General features: G+C 40.1%; 1 protein-coding gene across 10 annotated transcripts in view; it reads right to left on the bottom strand.

Moving 5' to 3' along the window:
- Positions 1-17373, bottom strand: part of NCKAP5 (NCK associated protein 5) — a 1198715-nt gene that overhangs the window by 137872 nt on the left and 1043470 nt on the right. For all 10 annotated transcript variants that reach the window (XM_085001422.1, XM_085001423.1, XM_085001426.1 and 7 more), the window contains 2 exons: positions 7142-7243; positions 749-937 (listed from right to left, as the gene is read on the bottom strand). In XM_085001422.1, the coding sequence (XP_084857548.1) occupies positions 749-937; positions 7142-7243 (291 nt within the window). The remainder of the gene's footprint in view (positions 1-748; positions 938-7141; positions 7244-17373) is intronic.

Genomic DNA, 17373 nt, shown 5'->3' with positions numbered 1-17373 from the left:
AAGAATGACATAATGTCATTTGCAGCAACATGGATGGAGCTAGAGAATCTCATCCTGAGTGAAATGAGCCAGAAAGACAAAGACAAATACCATATGATATCACTTATAACTGGAATCTAATATCCAGCACAAATGAACATCTCCTCAGAAAAGAAAATCATGGACTTGGAGAAGAGACTTGTGGCTGCCTGATGGGAGGGGGAGGGAGTGGGAGGGATCGGGAGCTTGGGCTTATCAGACACAACTTAGAATAGACTTACAAGGAGATCCTGCTGAATAGCGTTGAGAACTTTGTCTAGATACTCATGTTGCAACAGAAGAAAGGGTGGGGAAAAAATGTAATTGTAATGTATACATGTAAGGATAACCCGACCCCCTCGCTGTACAGTGGGAAAATAAAAAAAATTATTAAAAAAAAAAGAAGCACAAAAAAAAAAAAAAAGCACAGAAGGGAATATTTTTATCTCCCATACTCCCTCGTATGATGTCCTGGTCACCTGGGGTCAAATCTTCATGCCACTCCTCACTTGCTGTGTGACTTCTGAACTTAGTCTTTTGGAGCCAATTTCTCTTCCATGTAATGGGGTGAAACACATCTTCCATTACGGTTTTATGAGGCATGTAGGAATAAAAACTCAGCAAACAGTTATTTTCTTCTTAGCCTCCCCTCTCACCTTCCACCTTCCTCACAAAAGAGAATCCTTTTCTGGTTCTCTCTGATGCTGGAGTGACTAGAAAGGACACTTACCTTTTTCCTGACGTTCTTCCCATCATGCCATGTGTAGGAGGAGCTGCTGGAGTATTCGCTGCAGGTGCTCGAAAGAGATAGTTCGCTGCTGCTGCAGCTGTTTCGAGGACAGAGATGACCAGGGATGGCAACCCCTATGCCAGAGCATTTCAAAGCAGGGGCTCCTGGTTTTGAGTTTAGCTGGCATTCCTGAAAAAGCAGGACATTTCTGAGCTAGGACTTTACTTAGGGGAGAGGAAGTATCAATTCAACATCATAATGAGGTAGGCACTGTGGCTAGAGGCACAGACACTTGACAAGATGAGGGGTTCAAATCTCAGCTCTGCCTCTGACTAACGTGCCCAGGCAAATGACTGAGCCTCTTAGAGCTACATTTCTTTTTTAAACAGTATGGAGGTTACTCAGAAAACTAAATATATAACTACCTATGATCCAGCAATCCCACTCCTGGGCATCTATCAGGACAAAACTATACTTCAAAAAATACATGCACCCCTTTGTTAATTGCAGCACTATTCACAATAGCCAAGACTTGGAAACAACCTAAATGTCCACTGACAGATGAATAGATTAAGAAGATGTGGTACATACATACAATGGAATACTACTCAGCCATAAAAAGGACAAAATAATGCCATTTGAAACAACATTGGTGGATCTAGAGATTCTCATACTAAGTAAAGTAAGTCAGAAAGAGAAAGACAAATATGTGATATCACTTATTTGTGGAATCTAAAATATAACACAAATGAGCCTATCTACAGCAGAAACAGACTCACAGATATTAAGAATAAACTTGTAGTTGCCAAGGGGAAGGGGGAGGGTGAGGTAGAGGAAATGATATAGACTGGGAGTTTGGGGTTGGTAGATGCTAATTATTACATTTAGAAAGGATAAGCAAAGTGGTCCTACCATATAGCACAGGGAACTATATCCAATCTCTTGGGACAGACCATGATCAAGAATAATATGAGAGGGAATTATATATATGTATAACCAAGTTACTTCGCTGCACAACAGAACATGGTAAATCAACTATACTTTAATTTTTAAAAAAAGTGAATAATGATAATACTGCCTTTCGTTTTGTCTTCACTGCAAGGACTAAGTAAGGTTCTCTAATAGACACAGAGGGCACAGGATCTGGCCTAAGCAGGTGCTCAATTATTATGAGCTGCCAACATTATTAGGCAGAATTATAACAATGGTAGTTTTCCATTTTATCCAGTTATATTGGTTAAAGAATCAGATCAGTATCAAGGTATGACTCTACTGCTAGAAAAGGAAGAAGACAGAGTAGTATCTTTGACTTAAGGGTTTAAAAGCATGCACACTAGACTGGAGTTCTAGTGACCTGGATCTCAGGTGACACGCACCACCAAATATGAGATACTGAGCAAAGAAAGCATTTAACGTCCATAGATCTTACGGTCTTCCTGTGTAGGGTAGGTGGGACAGTGCTACCATCATTATCAGTCAGAGACGAAATGCCCAGGAAGCCATGTGTTCTAGTGGAACACCAAGCCCAGGAATCATGATGCTCCGTTGTAGAGATCAGAAGTTTTCCTATCAGTTGGCTGTCCAAATGGTGAAGATTCTTATGTCAAACAGCTCTGGGTCCCACAAAGCGGGATTCAGGTAGTTAGAATTCTGTGGGTCTGCCTAAGGCACAGGGGACAAAGTTGTAAACATCCCAGCACATCCTGACAGCCCCATTATTGGTCCCTAATGTAACCGATGAAACTCCACTAACTGGACAGGCTAAATAAATTTAGCACCCTGATCACAAGAATGGAAGCTCTCCATTACAATCTCATTCCTGTTCCCTATCTATTAAAGCTTTTGTTTCAGAAACTCTGATGGGGAACCATCTGTCTTTGTGTCACTTCCAGAATGGCAAAGGCTCTTACTTATGCAATTTATTGACACTTTATGGGTGCTGTTAGTACCTGAGTACTTATTGCTGGTCTCCAAATGCAATTCCAGCTGACGATGACTAAACCCCAGCTTGGGGAGGGAAGGTAATGCTGTTCTGGGAGTGCTCATGGTGACTGTGGAACCCCTGCATCAGTACAGAGGGCATGTTTCCTCTGCTCTCTAATCAATATTCATAATGCTTAATAATGTTAGAGTTTCAATAATCAGGTATCTGCCTAGCTATCGATACTTCACTTTTGCTGCATAATAATCTCTTTAAGTGATCTAAAAACGCCAAGAAATTTTACTACTCTATTTTTCCTCGTAAAATTTGGCTCTAAATGTCATTGAAAGGAGAAAGATGTCTTAAAATCCAGCTTTCAGCAAGATCTATTGATTTGTGACCTTGTTTATTGCTGGATATGACTTAGGGAAGGGGTGTTGATATTGGCATCTTGACAGCTGCCTTCAACTAATGGTATCATCGCACAGGAACGCAAGGCAGCTAGGCTCCAGCCACTGTTCCCATCTGGAACATGCCCCGAACGGACTTTCAGAAATATCACATCATGAGCCACTTCTACTTCTGTGCTTTCTATTTGCTCCATCCCATTCTTTGATATTTTGTTGTTTGAGTAAGCACGGTGGTGTTTTTTTATTTAGGATTACCTCTGGTTGTGTCTCCTAACCAGAGAGACTGTGTCTGTGTCCTGCAAGGCCATCATATCTAAAACTCTCCCATGGTCTTTTTCACACTCTGCATGGCAGTCAATCACCATTTATATGCTACCTTTCCTCAAGATACTGAGGCTTGTATGTAATTTCCCTCTGTTTTCCCACCTGTATTGTCCCACCTCACTTATCAAAATTACATCTATTTTTCCATCTCAACCAATTCCCAGGCCTCTTTTTAACAAATAAGTTTCTTTGCCCAGTCATCGCCCATGTGTGCACATCTTTAGAAATGATAGAATAGGATGACAGGAAACCACAACTCAGAAGATGAGCTAGCAGAGGGAGGAATTGCTGCTGCCTCTCCTTTGACCTTGACCTTGAGATGCCTAGATGTGATGGAGGATATTTTGGGGAGGTGGGGAAGGCCTGTCAATGTCATGCAGAGGGAGGTGGGGTTGGGAACTGTTATGTAGAGAAGTGTCCTCAAAGCTGGAACACTTAAATTTTCACAATCTAATGCATATATAAATTATCTGGGATCTTGTTAAATGTAGATTATGATTCAGTAATTCTGAGGTAGGGTCTGAGAAGTAGTATTTTAGGAAGTTCCCAGGTCCTTTGATATTGCTGGTCCAGGGTCTGGGCTTTGAGTACAAAGCCCCTAGCCTAGAAGGAACTATGAGAGAGGGTCCCCTCTCATGTGAATTATTTGGTAGCAAGTTGTGTATCTCCCGGTCCGACCTGGGCTGTGCTGAGCAGGATGGAGGGAGTGGTCTGAGCCCTCCCTTGGGGGCAGTGTGCTGGGGAGAGTGTGTGTGTGTGTGTGTGTGTTGGGGGGGGTGATTAAAGAGTTATTTCTTGCAAAGAAGAGGCTGTGGTGAGTCCTCTCTGCTAGGAAATTCTCTCACCTTTCTCCAACCTTGGACAGTCAATGATGGAATTTAAGAAGGGACCCAGAATCTCTGACATCATGGCTGCAAAATGAGCTCTTTTTTCCTGCAGTTTCTTCCCTCATCAGCACATGGTTATCATGTAGGTTTATCTGCTCCAAGAAATAACTTCTCTATGACTGAGCACTTGAACCCCAAGGCCATTTACAAGGTTTAAATCCTGGCTCTCTCACTTGCTAACTCTTTGACCTTGGGGAAATTACTCAACCCCTCAGTGCCTCAGTTTCCTTCTTTCTAAATGGAGACAATGAAAGCACCTGCTGCATAAGGTCAATGTGAAGAGTGAACAGCCCCTGGCATTTAGGAATGGTATGCCTAGTGATGCTTACTAATTATTAGTAATAGTAAAGCTTAGTAACTTTTAGGTTTTGTTACTATTACTAAAAATGTTCTTTTTAAATAGGCCTGTATCTTGGCTTTTCAACAAAATCATACTTTACAGCTTCCCTAAGGGACTCTGCATTATACTCCTTAATATGCCATCAGAGTCTGACCCTCATACCTGGGAACTGTGATGAGAAATAGCCAGAAGTGGTGTACTTCATTTCCAGGGGTCATTGACATGACCTTCTGGAGAGAGACACTAGTAGACATTTTTCTCAGTTCTCAATTCTCTATCTTTGCTGTGTTCTGTGACTGTAGCATGGGGCTACCTATTTAAGAATGGAAGCGGGCTAGAGCAGCAGAGACTGCATTATGGCCCTGAATTGTCAGCAGGCACTGTGTTCTGTACATTTCATATACTATATCATTTAATCCTCACCACAGCTCAGAAATTGAACAGAAATAGCATTATTTTCATTTTCCAGAAGGAGAAACTGAGGCACTGAGGTGTTCAAATTTTGCCTAAGGTCTCCCAGCCAATACATCCTTATGATGTCAGGCCCAGGTCCTGGCCACTGTGCTGCAGGTAAGGTGCTTGACAATAAGCAGTACTCCTGGACGTATACAGACCACCAAGCATCCTCCTGAGAAGGGCTGTAATCAGTGATAGATAATGATTAGTATGAAAATTCTTCTTTGCTGAAAGATATAGTGGATTTCCATTGCAACATTATCTTAATAATGTTGGTTTACTTGGCAAAATATACCATTTGCCACATTCAAAGTGTCTTTTTCCCATTGCATATTTTAGATTACCACCTTGAAGCACTCATATGCTTTAACATCCTTACTCTAAGAAATGCAACATAAAACCCACAATTTTATCATAGACAAAGGAGAAAAGACTTGTGATGGCCAAGGGGAAGGAGTTTGAGGAAGGGTTGGAGAGGGAGATTGGGGTTGGCAGACGTAAGCTGTTATACATCTCTTATACATGGAGGGGATAACGAACAAGGTCCTGCTGTGTAGCACAGAGAACTATATTCAATGTCTTATGATAAACCATAATGGAAAAGAATATTTAAAAAGTGTGTGTGTGTGTAAATATATACACAGCAAAGTAAACACAACATTGTGCTGAACTGCAGAAATGAACACAACATTGTCAGTCAGCCATACTTCGATTAAAAAAAGGCAAACCCCACAATTTAGTTTTAAAAGGAAACAGAGAGAAAAAATAAAGGCAAGAATTACTTGGATAAAAACTGCAACTTAAAAAATTCCTGGAGTTCAGGAGTTCCTGTTGTGGCCCAGTGGAAATGAATCCAACTAGGAACCATGAGGTTGCGGGTTCGATCCCTGGCCTCGCTCAGTGGGTCAAGGATCTGGTGTTGTCGTGAGCTGTGGCAGAGGTTGCAGATGCAGCTCAGATCCTGTGTTGCTGTGGCTGTGGTGTAGGCCAACAGCTGTAGCTCCAATTAGACCCCTAGCCTGGGAACCTCCATATCCTGCGGCTATAGCCCTTAAAAAAAAAAAAAAAAAAAAAAAAAAAAAAAAAAAAATTCCTGGAGTTCCTATCATGGATCAGTGGAAATGAACCTAACTAGTATCCATGACGTTGCAGGTTAGATCCCTGGCCCTGCCAGTGGGTTAAGGATCTGAGGTTACCATGAGGTGTGGTGTAGGTCACAGATGTGGCTCAGAACCCATGGTGCTGTGGCTGTGGTCAGCAGCTGCAGCTCCGATTCAACCCCTAGCCAGGGAGCTTCCATATGCCGCACCTATGACCCTAAAAAAAAATAAAAAAAAATCTGATCTTTAAGCCATATTATAGATTGGATGTCTTTAAGGTCTTCATGAATATTTAAAGCAACAGGATTCCACTGAAATTTAATTCCAATTTAACTTGAGAATATTTAGCTTTGATATGGACTATCCTAGTTACACTTAGAACAATTATACAGTAAAATAAAACGCCAGTTAGCCACAAAGGTTCATCTGTCACTATTTTAAGCCTAACATTTTTCATTATATATTTATTTGGTTCTTGTGTTTTTCAAGTTACTTTTTTTATGTCAGTGAGAGTTAAAAACCACGCTGGTTAAAGTTTTGCCAAATAAGCACAAAGCTAATCCCAGCCAAAGGAAAAAAAAAAAAGCACTGTCCATGAATTTTTAAAAGTTCATACATAATATATCATAAAAGTAGGATGAGTAATATGGGACACAGGCTTTAATAAAAAGCTCCATGACCATTTCTCAGAGACTTTGAGATGTAATCAATACCCAAAAAGGTGTCTTGGGGACAAGGCAAGATTTATGATATTTTTGGTGAGAGTGACACTTACTTCTTACTCATTCAGCTGGGGGATATGATATTGAATTTCAGAGAACACAAGAAAGGAAAAGATTTTTATCTGCCTGAAAATGCTTCAAAGATGCACTTCATGGTTCACTTGTGACATCATATTTGATGGAAGGAAAATAACAACCTAAACAAGTGTTCTGAAGGCAACAAATAAACTCACGTGCGTCTCAACATCAGCTCCTGAATGCGTCAGACTTCGGCTTCTTTCCACATCTGAGAGCAAATCCCCGGATGAAAGGTCTAAGATGCGTGAGTGAAGTTTCTGGGTAAAAAGAGGCAGAAACTTTGAACAGTGTTGATTTAAATTGTTTGCTTCAGAATCCTGCCTTGGACAGGTAAATCTCAAAAGAGCTGCCCTTTCTAGATTAGATAACACATATCCTCACTCAATGAAGTTTATTGGAGTTGATCCCTGTTCTATAAATATACATGTGTAAATTGCAGCTTATAGACAATAATCACACTTTCACAGTCTGTCAACATGGGTTGGCAAATACGTAGCGGGGAAAAAAGAAATAGCAAGAAACATGTAAATACCCCAATAGATTTACTGGCTAGTTTGAAAAATTAACTTTTGATAGTTACATTAAAAAATCATCACCATGTTAACCTTATTATGTTGAACAGTGGTTAAAATTTTGAGCAAATAATCATAAAAGTGACCTGATTTCTAAATAGCATTGATCTTGTGAAATCTTCCCTTGCACACATTTTAACTCAAAGTCATTAATGTCATCTGTTAGGAACAATTAATGTGAATAGAAAATAATTGCATCAGGGACCTGGGGACTTGGAGGGTTTGTGCATTAATATTCACATGCTCTTCGATTATATACTCAATTTTTTATTTTAGCTTTGCTTGGGTGGCCTGCTAAGCCAGGGACATTTCACTGTATTAATCTTTATCCTAATTACTAAGGTTTTTCTATGGACATTAAATTTGATCTGTTTAACTGCAAATACAATAAAACTCATGATTTACATCTAATGTTTCTGCCAGGCTGATGACATTTTAAAAATGGTACCTGTAGCGTGGTTTGTCTTGGTTATAACTTGTGTGACTTCAGACACTAAAAAGTCTAATCGAGTAAGTAAATAATGTGGCCAAGATGCCTCCCTCACCTCTGAAAGTTTTTCTATTCCTTTTCCTCCCAGAAAAGGTCTTGCTGCACACTTAGGCAGATTTGGAAAGATTGATTCTCTGCCACTGATTAATGTTAGGTTCATTTTAGTGTGCAGGGATTGCCCAAGGGTCACTTTGTCCCAAGAGATCCACCATGTTGTCAGCAGGGACGTAAATTCCACTAATATGAGTCATATTTACTCTGTTCACCAGTTGACTTCCCTCAGGTTGAACTTATGAAAGCCTGGTAGTGTACTTGGTTAGTTAGTCACTCAACAAACACCTATTCAGCACCCAGTGAAGGGTGAACACTGTGCAGGACTGTGCTGCATCCATCCACAGGAATAAAGGCAATTTTTTTTTCTGCTGTGAATCAGTTCTCCTTCTTATCAGTGGAGCATTGAACCACTTACTTCTGACTTACGCTCTTGCTCCTCTCAGTCTGTGTTTGTGAAGTTATTTTCACCCAAAAGGACATCAATCCTAAATATCTGGCTGGCTGTCATTTTGAAAATTCTAATTTCTCCAACAGAGCTAAGCCATTAATAGGTACCAAGAACCACGGTGTTGTTTCTGTACAATTTTTATAATCCTTATCTTGAGGTCCTTCTAGAAGCTGAGTTCCCTGGGGTCAAAGCCCCAGGAACTGTCACAATGTGTATTACTCAGTAAGTACCCAGTTGATGCTTGCTGTAGTCCATAAAGAAGAAGATGTCTATATCTTCACCCCCAAATAGGTTTTAAAGTTTGAGTGAGTGCCAAAAGAATGATAACATTCTGAGACTTAAGAATACATTTATCAATATGCAAACGGTCCAAGAAATTATGGGAAATGACATTCTACAAAAGAAATGAGGATTTTGAGTGGTATATCATGTGATTTGGGGGAAGAGTCCTTATAGATTAGATGTCTGACTTACTGGGTTCATGGTTACACTTCACTACTTCTTATCAGATATATGATGTCATCGTTTTTCCTTCTAAATGAATATGTGTGTGTACAAACTCATCCTCCTAAATGATATTATAGCCTAGAGATTTTTATTCTAATGGTTAGTTCTCTCCAGGGAAAGAGGTAAAGTCATGAGGGAGAGGGGACAGATCTTAGGGCAAGGGGACCTGAGTCTCAGCTCTAAGGCATGGATTTTACCAGATTTGGGAACGTACTTGAACCTCTGTCTTGATTTCTTGCCTCCTACAGAGAATTGAGAGAGGCTACCTAACCTACCTCACAGGTAGGGAGAGGTATTGCCATAGTCAGAAAAGATAATAAATAAGATAGCATGGTAAAATTTACACAGCTTTACACCAGTTGTCACAACTGAAAGTTGGCAGTAGGTAATTTCTTTTTTTTTTTTTCCTCTTTTTTTCAGCCACATCCGTGGCATATGGAAGTTCCTGGGCAAAGGACTGAATTCAAGCTGCAGCTGTGACCTACACCATAGCTATGACAATGCCAGATCCTTAACCCACTGTGGGAGACCAGGGATTGAACCCATGGTTCAGCAGCGACTCAAGCCACTGCAGAGACAATGACAGATCCTTAACCCACTCCACCAGATCTGGAACTCCAGTAGTAGGTAATTTCTTAAATGCTAAGGTACATTAATAAAAAAATAAATTAAAAAATGCTAAGATACAAATGAATTATTTGCTGTTACAATTTCCATATGTGTAAGGAAAATAAAAATGGACTTAGCAGAAAACAACATCTACCTCTGAATTAGGGCTGTAGGTGAGAAAATGGCAGGTAAAGATCATCCTTTCACACACATTCTGCATGGCTGAATAACCACAAAAGCTCACAGCGCCATAGGTGTTATACTTCTTATTAATAAGAATTTTTAAAAAAGGTTTATATGTGCTCTCTGTATATAATGTAAGAAACAGATCTCACAGAAAGAGAGAGAGAGAGAATATGGCTTTTCAAACTGGTGTTGTCATGTTATCTAGGTTTAATTCAGGTCTCTGTGAAAAGGAGACAGAACATATACATAGGAAACTCAATTAAAGTCAGTGGCAGAGTGTAACTGACAGAACACCCTGGCTTGGCCTCTTAAGAGACATCCACATACTTAGTTATGGATAAACTCACTATCACATACCTATCTACAGTTCATGTTTACTATTAGTGTCCACGTGGATAAAATCTCCCACCTGAACATTTTCAAACTTGAAATCCTTAACTTAGGAATCTGGATGAATCCTGGATTTAGACATAATTGTATGTATGTGTTTAGACCTGAAAGGCAGCCAGATTACTCAGTACAGATTTGAAATTGACCTTATATCACTTCTTTTTTTCTTTTTCTTACATCACCTCTTACATTATCTCAGTAATTGAGATTTCACTTGGTCTTAGAAATACAGACCCCTCACACATGTCCAAATCAGAGGCCGGTGAGATCTCTTCACTTAAATTCTTCCTGTGATGGTTAAGAGTTTACCCCTTCCTTCCTGCCAGACTGGTTTCATTGTCTATAGAATGAGCACTACTGGGCTGGCACTTTGGTCTGTCTGCCCATAGCACACTCTCCCGGATCATGCCCACCTGTCTGAAACCTGCTCATTATTCAGGACCACACTGGAACCTGCCTGTAAGGTTGTCATCTGTAGCCTACAGTGGATTCCTCTTCCAGCTGGATTAAATCTTCCACCATTTTGGCCCTTCATCTAAAGTGAACAGTTGTGGAACTGCTTCTGCGTTTTGGGGTCTGCTTTCTTGACAGGATGACCAGTTCCATAAGAAAGTGGGCCAAGCTCTCTATTTCTGTTTATCCCTGTGGCAGGACCTGGTTAGGTGTCATGGAACCCATTTCCTCTTCCTTCTGGCCACACAGCTAGACTATATTTCCCAGTATCATTTGCAGTTAGATGTGGACATGTGACAGGGCTATTTCCAGCCAATAGGGTGTGAGTAAAAGTGGTATCTGTCTTGGCCCAGGAATATCTCCCACATGTGGTGCTCCACCCTCTTTCCACTTCCAGAAGCTTGATGCCACCAACTCAGCATAGCAACTGTAGAAGCCACATGATGAAGTGATGAAGATGGAGCTGCCAGGTGGAAGGAGTATGGATTTCTGACCAGTCAATGAAACTGAGTTTCCCTAAGACCAGAGAGACCTTTTTTGGACTTTCCATAAGAAAGGAAGAAACTTACACTGGGTTTTTTGTTACACTGGGTTTGCACCATTAATCATTTTGGGGTTTGACAAAACCCTTTTCTGAGAAGCATACAGAGTATCCACTAAATAAATAAATACACACATACATTTATATGCACACATTTATATGTGTTCACAAACACAGTGTGTGTGTGTATATATACACGCACATACATACACACACACATATATACACACATATATATATAGAGAGAGAGAGAGAGAAAGAGAGAGAGAGTTATATCAGCAGACCAAGGTGACTGCTTATTGAGGATTTTAGCTTCATGGGGAAGAGGCCTACTTTGTGTCACTATGCAGGGGCAGGTGTAGGCATTTTTGTGACAAGCCATGGTGTATTTCAATCCTCAATCAGGATGCATGCTTCACACGAGAGTAAGATATCAAGGTCAGCTTTGGGAACCTGGCAATGCCAAGCAGCCAGTGCCAGCAATACACAGCAAGTTACTAATATGTGGTGGATTAATCTGCCTTTCCTATTTTACAGTTTTGAATCTGTAATTCAAGGCAGAGAAATGTCCCCAGGGAGTTCCTGGCATGGTGCTGTGGGTTAAGGATCTGACTACAGCATCTCTGGTTGCTTTGAAGGTACGGGTTCAATACCCAGCCTAGCGCAGTGGGTTACAGGATCCAGCATTGTCACACTTGTGGTATAGGTGGCAGCTGTGGCTCAGATTCAGTCCCTGGCCCAGGAACTTCCATATGCCATGGGTGTGCCCATTAAAAATAAAAAGAAGAAGAAAGAAAGAAAAAGGAAGAAAGAAAAAACAAAGAAGAAGAAAGAAAGAAAGAAGGGAAAGAAAGAAAGAAAGAAAGAAAGAAAGAAAGAAAGAAAGAAAGAAAGAAAGAAAGAAAGAAAAAAAAAAAAAAAAAAGAAAGAAACGTTCCCAAGACTGTGTCTGAGCCTGAGACTGGCTGTCCTCTGTCCTTTATCTGGTGGGATGCAGGTGGAGTGGCCCCACATAGTCACAGAGATGGCTCTGAAGCTCTCCAGTTAATGATGGCAGTGGAGGAGACTGGGACCAAGGTGTGCTTGGCCTTTCAGAGAGGGTCCAGAGGGCCACTTTGCCATTTTCTGATGCCTTCCTCACTCACAGAGCTGCAGTACTTCAGATGCTTAGCGAAGGCTTGTTGTGTTTAATAAAATTCTGCCTTTGGGTTTTTGCTCAGTCTCAAGATGACGTCTTAACCAGAAGGCAGTGATGGCTGAGGCCAGGAAGACACTGAGCCCTTATTTAGTGACACAAGGTGAAATTAAAAAGCAGATTATCTGAGAATTGTGGGTAACATGGGGAACAGTGCTAGAAATATCAAGTAAAATAGGGTGAGGGGCAGCTTTTGTATTTACTGATGTACTCCCTAAAGTTTGAAAAGGAATGTGCTAAATTTTTCTTTTCAGGGCTTGTATATAAAGAGAAACATACAAAAAGGATGGTTAAACCATTGCTCCCTTATCTTCATTGAGCTTTGGTGAGAGAATTAATCTAACACCATAATCATGCATACAATTACTCTCCCCTCTAACTATGAAAACCAAATAACTATAAAAAAGAAGAAATTATGAGAGTGAATATAGCACATATCTAATTAATGACCTCTACCAAAACAAGAAATTTAGGTTTGGCAACAAAAACTGGATGTGAATTAGCATTTTTGTTTGTTTGTTTTTTGTCTTTTTAGGGCCGCACCCGAGGCATATGGGGGTTTCCAGGCTAGGGGTCTAATTGGAGCTGTAGCCACCAGCCTACACCAGAGCCACAGCAATGTCAGATACAAGCTGTGTCTATGATCAATACCACAGCTCATGGCAATACATCACAGCTCATGGCTACTCTAGATCCTCAATCCACTGAGTGAGGCCAGGAGTTGAACCCGTAACTTTATGGTTCCTAGTCGGATTTATTTCCGCTGCACCACGACAGGAACTCTAGTGTTTTTAATCTGATCTTCTTCAATCTTCTTGACTTGCTTTGACCTTGGAATCCCCCTGATTTACTTATCCTTGGCAGATTGTTATGATAATGAGATCCTGAACTCTACCTGGTCCTGCTTTTTATTTTCCAGAGGTACTTTTTACCCGTTGTGTAAAAGGCCTCTCAGTCAAAGGGGACGGTGTCTATGCCTATAGTTCTTGAATTCCTGTTTTATTTATGAAATGAGAAGGTCTTCTATTGCCAAATGATCTAGGGCTAAACCTTCTTCCCTGACCACATTTCCCTGATTTCTATTCCTGATGCACTTCACCACCCATTGGAAGGTACTTCTCTACTCTCCAAAAAGTTCATGGTAGGATATTTAGAGGAAGAGTAGAAGAATTTCCTGGAATTTGCCCATTTGCCCTGGGTATCTTTAGCCATTGAGCATCCTCCCCCAGAGACAAAACTGCAGAGCTGCCCCTGGTCACCTCTCGTAGGTGCCTGCTTTCACCAGCTCTTACCTCCCCCGTTGAGCACTGCTGCTCCCACTGTCTTGGCTGGTTGCTCATTTGGTTAGGAATGACCACCTGCGCCCCCCCTCCCAGTTTCTAGGCTGTGGGCTGGATCCTAGGCTGATTTTTTGGATGAAGAACTTACTGCTTCTGTGGCTTTGTTTTCAAACTGTCCTACCCCTACATTGGAGGAATGATCTTAACTCACAGATTCCAGAGAGATTCCTGAGCCCCACTTCTGTGCCCTCCACTCAGCCCTAGGCTGGCCCCAGGCGATGTGTTTCATCTCCTCTAATCTCTCCATAAGGGAAACAAGATTGGAGTGTGCTATTATGAAATCCTCTGAGTATGTTTGGATTTTTCCAATTTCATAGTTTTCCCTGTGAATTCACCTTTCTGGATTTTCTCTGTTACAGGGGTAGAAAACATTTGTGGTGGATTCAGATTCTAAGAGACTTGTTCTGAATATGGCTTGAATTAGATATCGCCAAGTGAACAAGCCTTGTTCGTTATGTTCTGTAACAAGGCAATTTTCACAGGTATTTGTAAGGCTCTAAAAGGAAGTTCAAGGAAATACCTAAAATAACTCAAAGCCTGATTAAGATCATTTTTCTTTGGAATTATAATCAGCAAATGATCTTTCCCACAAAACCCCAAGTTCTATCTTACACACTAGACTTACATTTTGTCACCCTCAGAAACGTGATTTTTTTTTTCCATCAGCCCTTCCAAATCCCATCAAGAGATATTGTGGCAGACCCCTGGTTCACATTTCAGAGGTTTCATTCTGTTCCATTAAGAATTTATTATAAAACTGAATATTACATAACTGCATATTACATAACCGAGTATTATGTGGTCATTTCTTAGATTCACAAAAATTTGAGCCTAGGACAAAGTATTTTTGGCTAAAAGCTGATGTTTAATTAATTATGCCATTATTGCCATTTGGGGATCCAAAGATAACACCTAATATCTGCATTTGGTCATCCTGCTGATATGACACAGGGCATATGACTTTTGAATATTTTCTTAGAGGTCTTTTCAATAATACATCCATCATGGTTTGATCTCGCTTCAGAGTCTGAAAGTTCCAGAGCTATTTTTTTAAGCCCTCTATAACAGTCCTTGCTGCCATGATGATTTTCCCTGATAACTTTCTGACTTGCAAATTTGTCTCACGGAGCCCCAAGTGCACTCCGTTTCGCTCTGGATGGTGCCTTTACAAATGACACGGTTCTACATCCTCTTTTCTGTTTCTCCAGGATCTAAAGTTATAAAATGCTTGCAAAACAATTAATCCACAGCTATATTCAAAACCTTCTTCAAGGGTCCCTGCTACCATGACAACCTGATTACCTGGTGGCTGCCAAAGAGAACATTTTGTTTGGGGACTAGAAGTTTATCTGAGGATTCTACAGCTTAGATGGATGACTGGAACGTCTCAGATCTGGTGTCTCTTCTGAAACACCATTAACAGTGCCCTGAGCACCATCACCCTAATTCCAAAACCAGACAAAGATACCATCAAAAAAGAAAACTATAGGCCAATATCTTTGATGAACATAGATGCAAAAATTCTCAACAAAATCTTAGCCAACCAAATCCAACAACATATAAAAAAGATCATACACCACGACCAGGTGGGATACATCCCAGGTTCATAAAGATGGTTCAACATATGCAAATCAATAAATGTCATACACAACATTAACAAAAGAAAAGTCAAAAACCACATGATCATCTCCATACATGCAGAAAAAACTCTTACCAAAGTGGGTATAGAGGAAACATGCCCTAACATAATAAAAGCCATTTATGACAAACACACAGCAAATATAATACTCCATGGAGAAAAGCTGAAAGCCTTCCCAGTAAAATCTGGAACAAGACAAGGATGCCCACTCTCACCACTGTTATTTAACATAGTATTGGAAGTCCTAGCCACAGCAGTCAGACAAACAAAAGAAATAAAAGGCATCCAAATAGGAAGAGAAGAGGTAAAACTGTCACTGTATGCAGATGACATGATACTATATATAGAAAACCCTAAGGACTCCACCCAAAAACTACTTGAACTGATTAACAAATTCAGCAAAGTAGCAGGATATAAGATTAACATTCAGAAATCAGTCACATTTCTTTGTATATGAACAATGAAATATTAGAAAAGGAATACAAAAATATAATACCTTTTAAAATTGCACCCCAAAAAAATCAAATACCTGAGAATACACCTGACAAAGGAGGTAAAAGACATATATACTGAGAACTATAAAACCTTAATCAAGGAAATTAAAGAAGATGTAAAGGAAAGATATTCCATGTTCCTGGATGGAAAAATTAATATTGTAAAAAGGGTCATACTACCCAAAGTGATCTACAGATTCAATGCAATTCCTATTGAATTACCCATGACACATTTCACAGAACTAGAACAAACAATCCAAAAATTTATATGGAACCACAAAAGACCCAGAATTGCCAAAGCAATTCTGAGGAACAAAAACCAAGCAGGAGGCATAACTCTCCCAGACTACAGGCAATATTACAAAGCCACACTAATCAAGGCAGTGTGGTACTGGCACCAAAACAGACAGACAGATCAATGGAACAGAATAGAGAACCCAGAAATAAACCCTGACACCTATGGTCAATTAATCTTTGACAAAGGAGGCAAGAATATAAACTGGGAAAAAGACAGTCTTTTCAGCAAATATTGCTGGGAAACCTGGCTAGCTGCATGCAAATCAATGAAACTAGAACACACCCTCACACCATGCACAAAAATAATATCAAAATGGCTGAAAGATTTAAATGCAAAACAAGACACCATCAAACTCCTAGAAGAGAACATAGGCAAAATATTCTCTGACATCAACCTTCCAAATGTTTTGTCAGGTCAGTCTCCCAAAGCAACAGAAATAAAAGCAAAAATAAACCAATGGGACCTAATCAAACTAAGCTTTTGCACAGCAAAGGAAACCAAAAAACCCCAAAAGAAAACAAAAATGCAACTTACAAAATGGGAGAAAATAATTTCAAATGATGCAACTGACAAGGGCTTAATCTCTAAAATATACAAACAGCTTATACAACTCAACAGCAAAAAAAGCCAACAACCCAATGGAAAAATGGGCAAAAGACCTGAATAGACATTTCTCCAAGGAAGATATACAGATGGCCAACAAGCATATGAAAAAATGCTCAACATCACTGATTATTAGAGAAATGCAAATCAAAACTACCATGAGATACCACCTCATACCAGTCAGAATGGCCCTCATTAACAAGTCCACAAATAACAAATGCTGAAGGGGTTGTGGAGAAAAAGGAACTCTCCTGCACTGTTGTTAGGAATGTAAGCTGGTGTAACCACTATGGAAAACAGTATGGAGGTACCTCAGAAAACTATACATAGAACTACCATATGACCCAGCAATCCCACTCTTGGGCATATATCCAGACAAAACTTTCCTTAAAAAAGACACATGTACCCACATGTTCATCGTAGCATTATTCACAATAGCCAAGACATGGAAACAACCTAAATGTCCATCAACAGATGACTGGATTAGGAAGATGTGGTACATATACACAATGGAATACTACTCAGCCATAAAAACGAATGACATAATGCCATTTGCAGCAACATGGAT

The sequence above is a fragment of the Sus scrofa genome, chromosome 15 (assembly GCF_054392235.1).
Source record: "Sus scrofa isolate SSC_HxYL_T2T_F1_AM1 chromosome 15, Sscrofa_HxYL_maternal_Yorkshire_Landrace_v2.0, whole genome shotgun sequence".
In the NCBI taxonomy this organism is placed as follows: domain Eukaryota; kingdom Metazoa; phylum Chordata; class Mammalia; order Artiodactyla; family Suidae; genus Sus; species Sus scrofa.
This window is presented reverse-complemented; position numbering and strand designations above follow the sequence as displayed.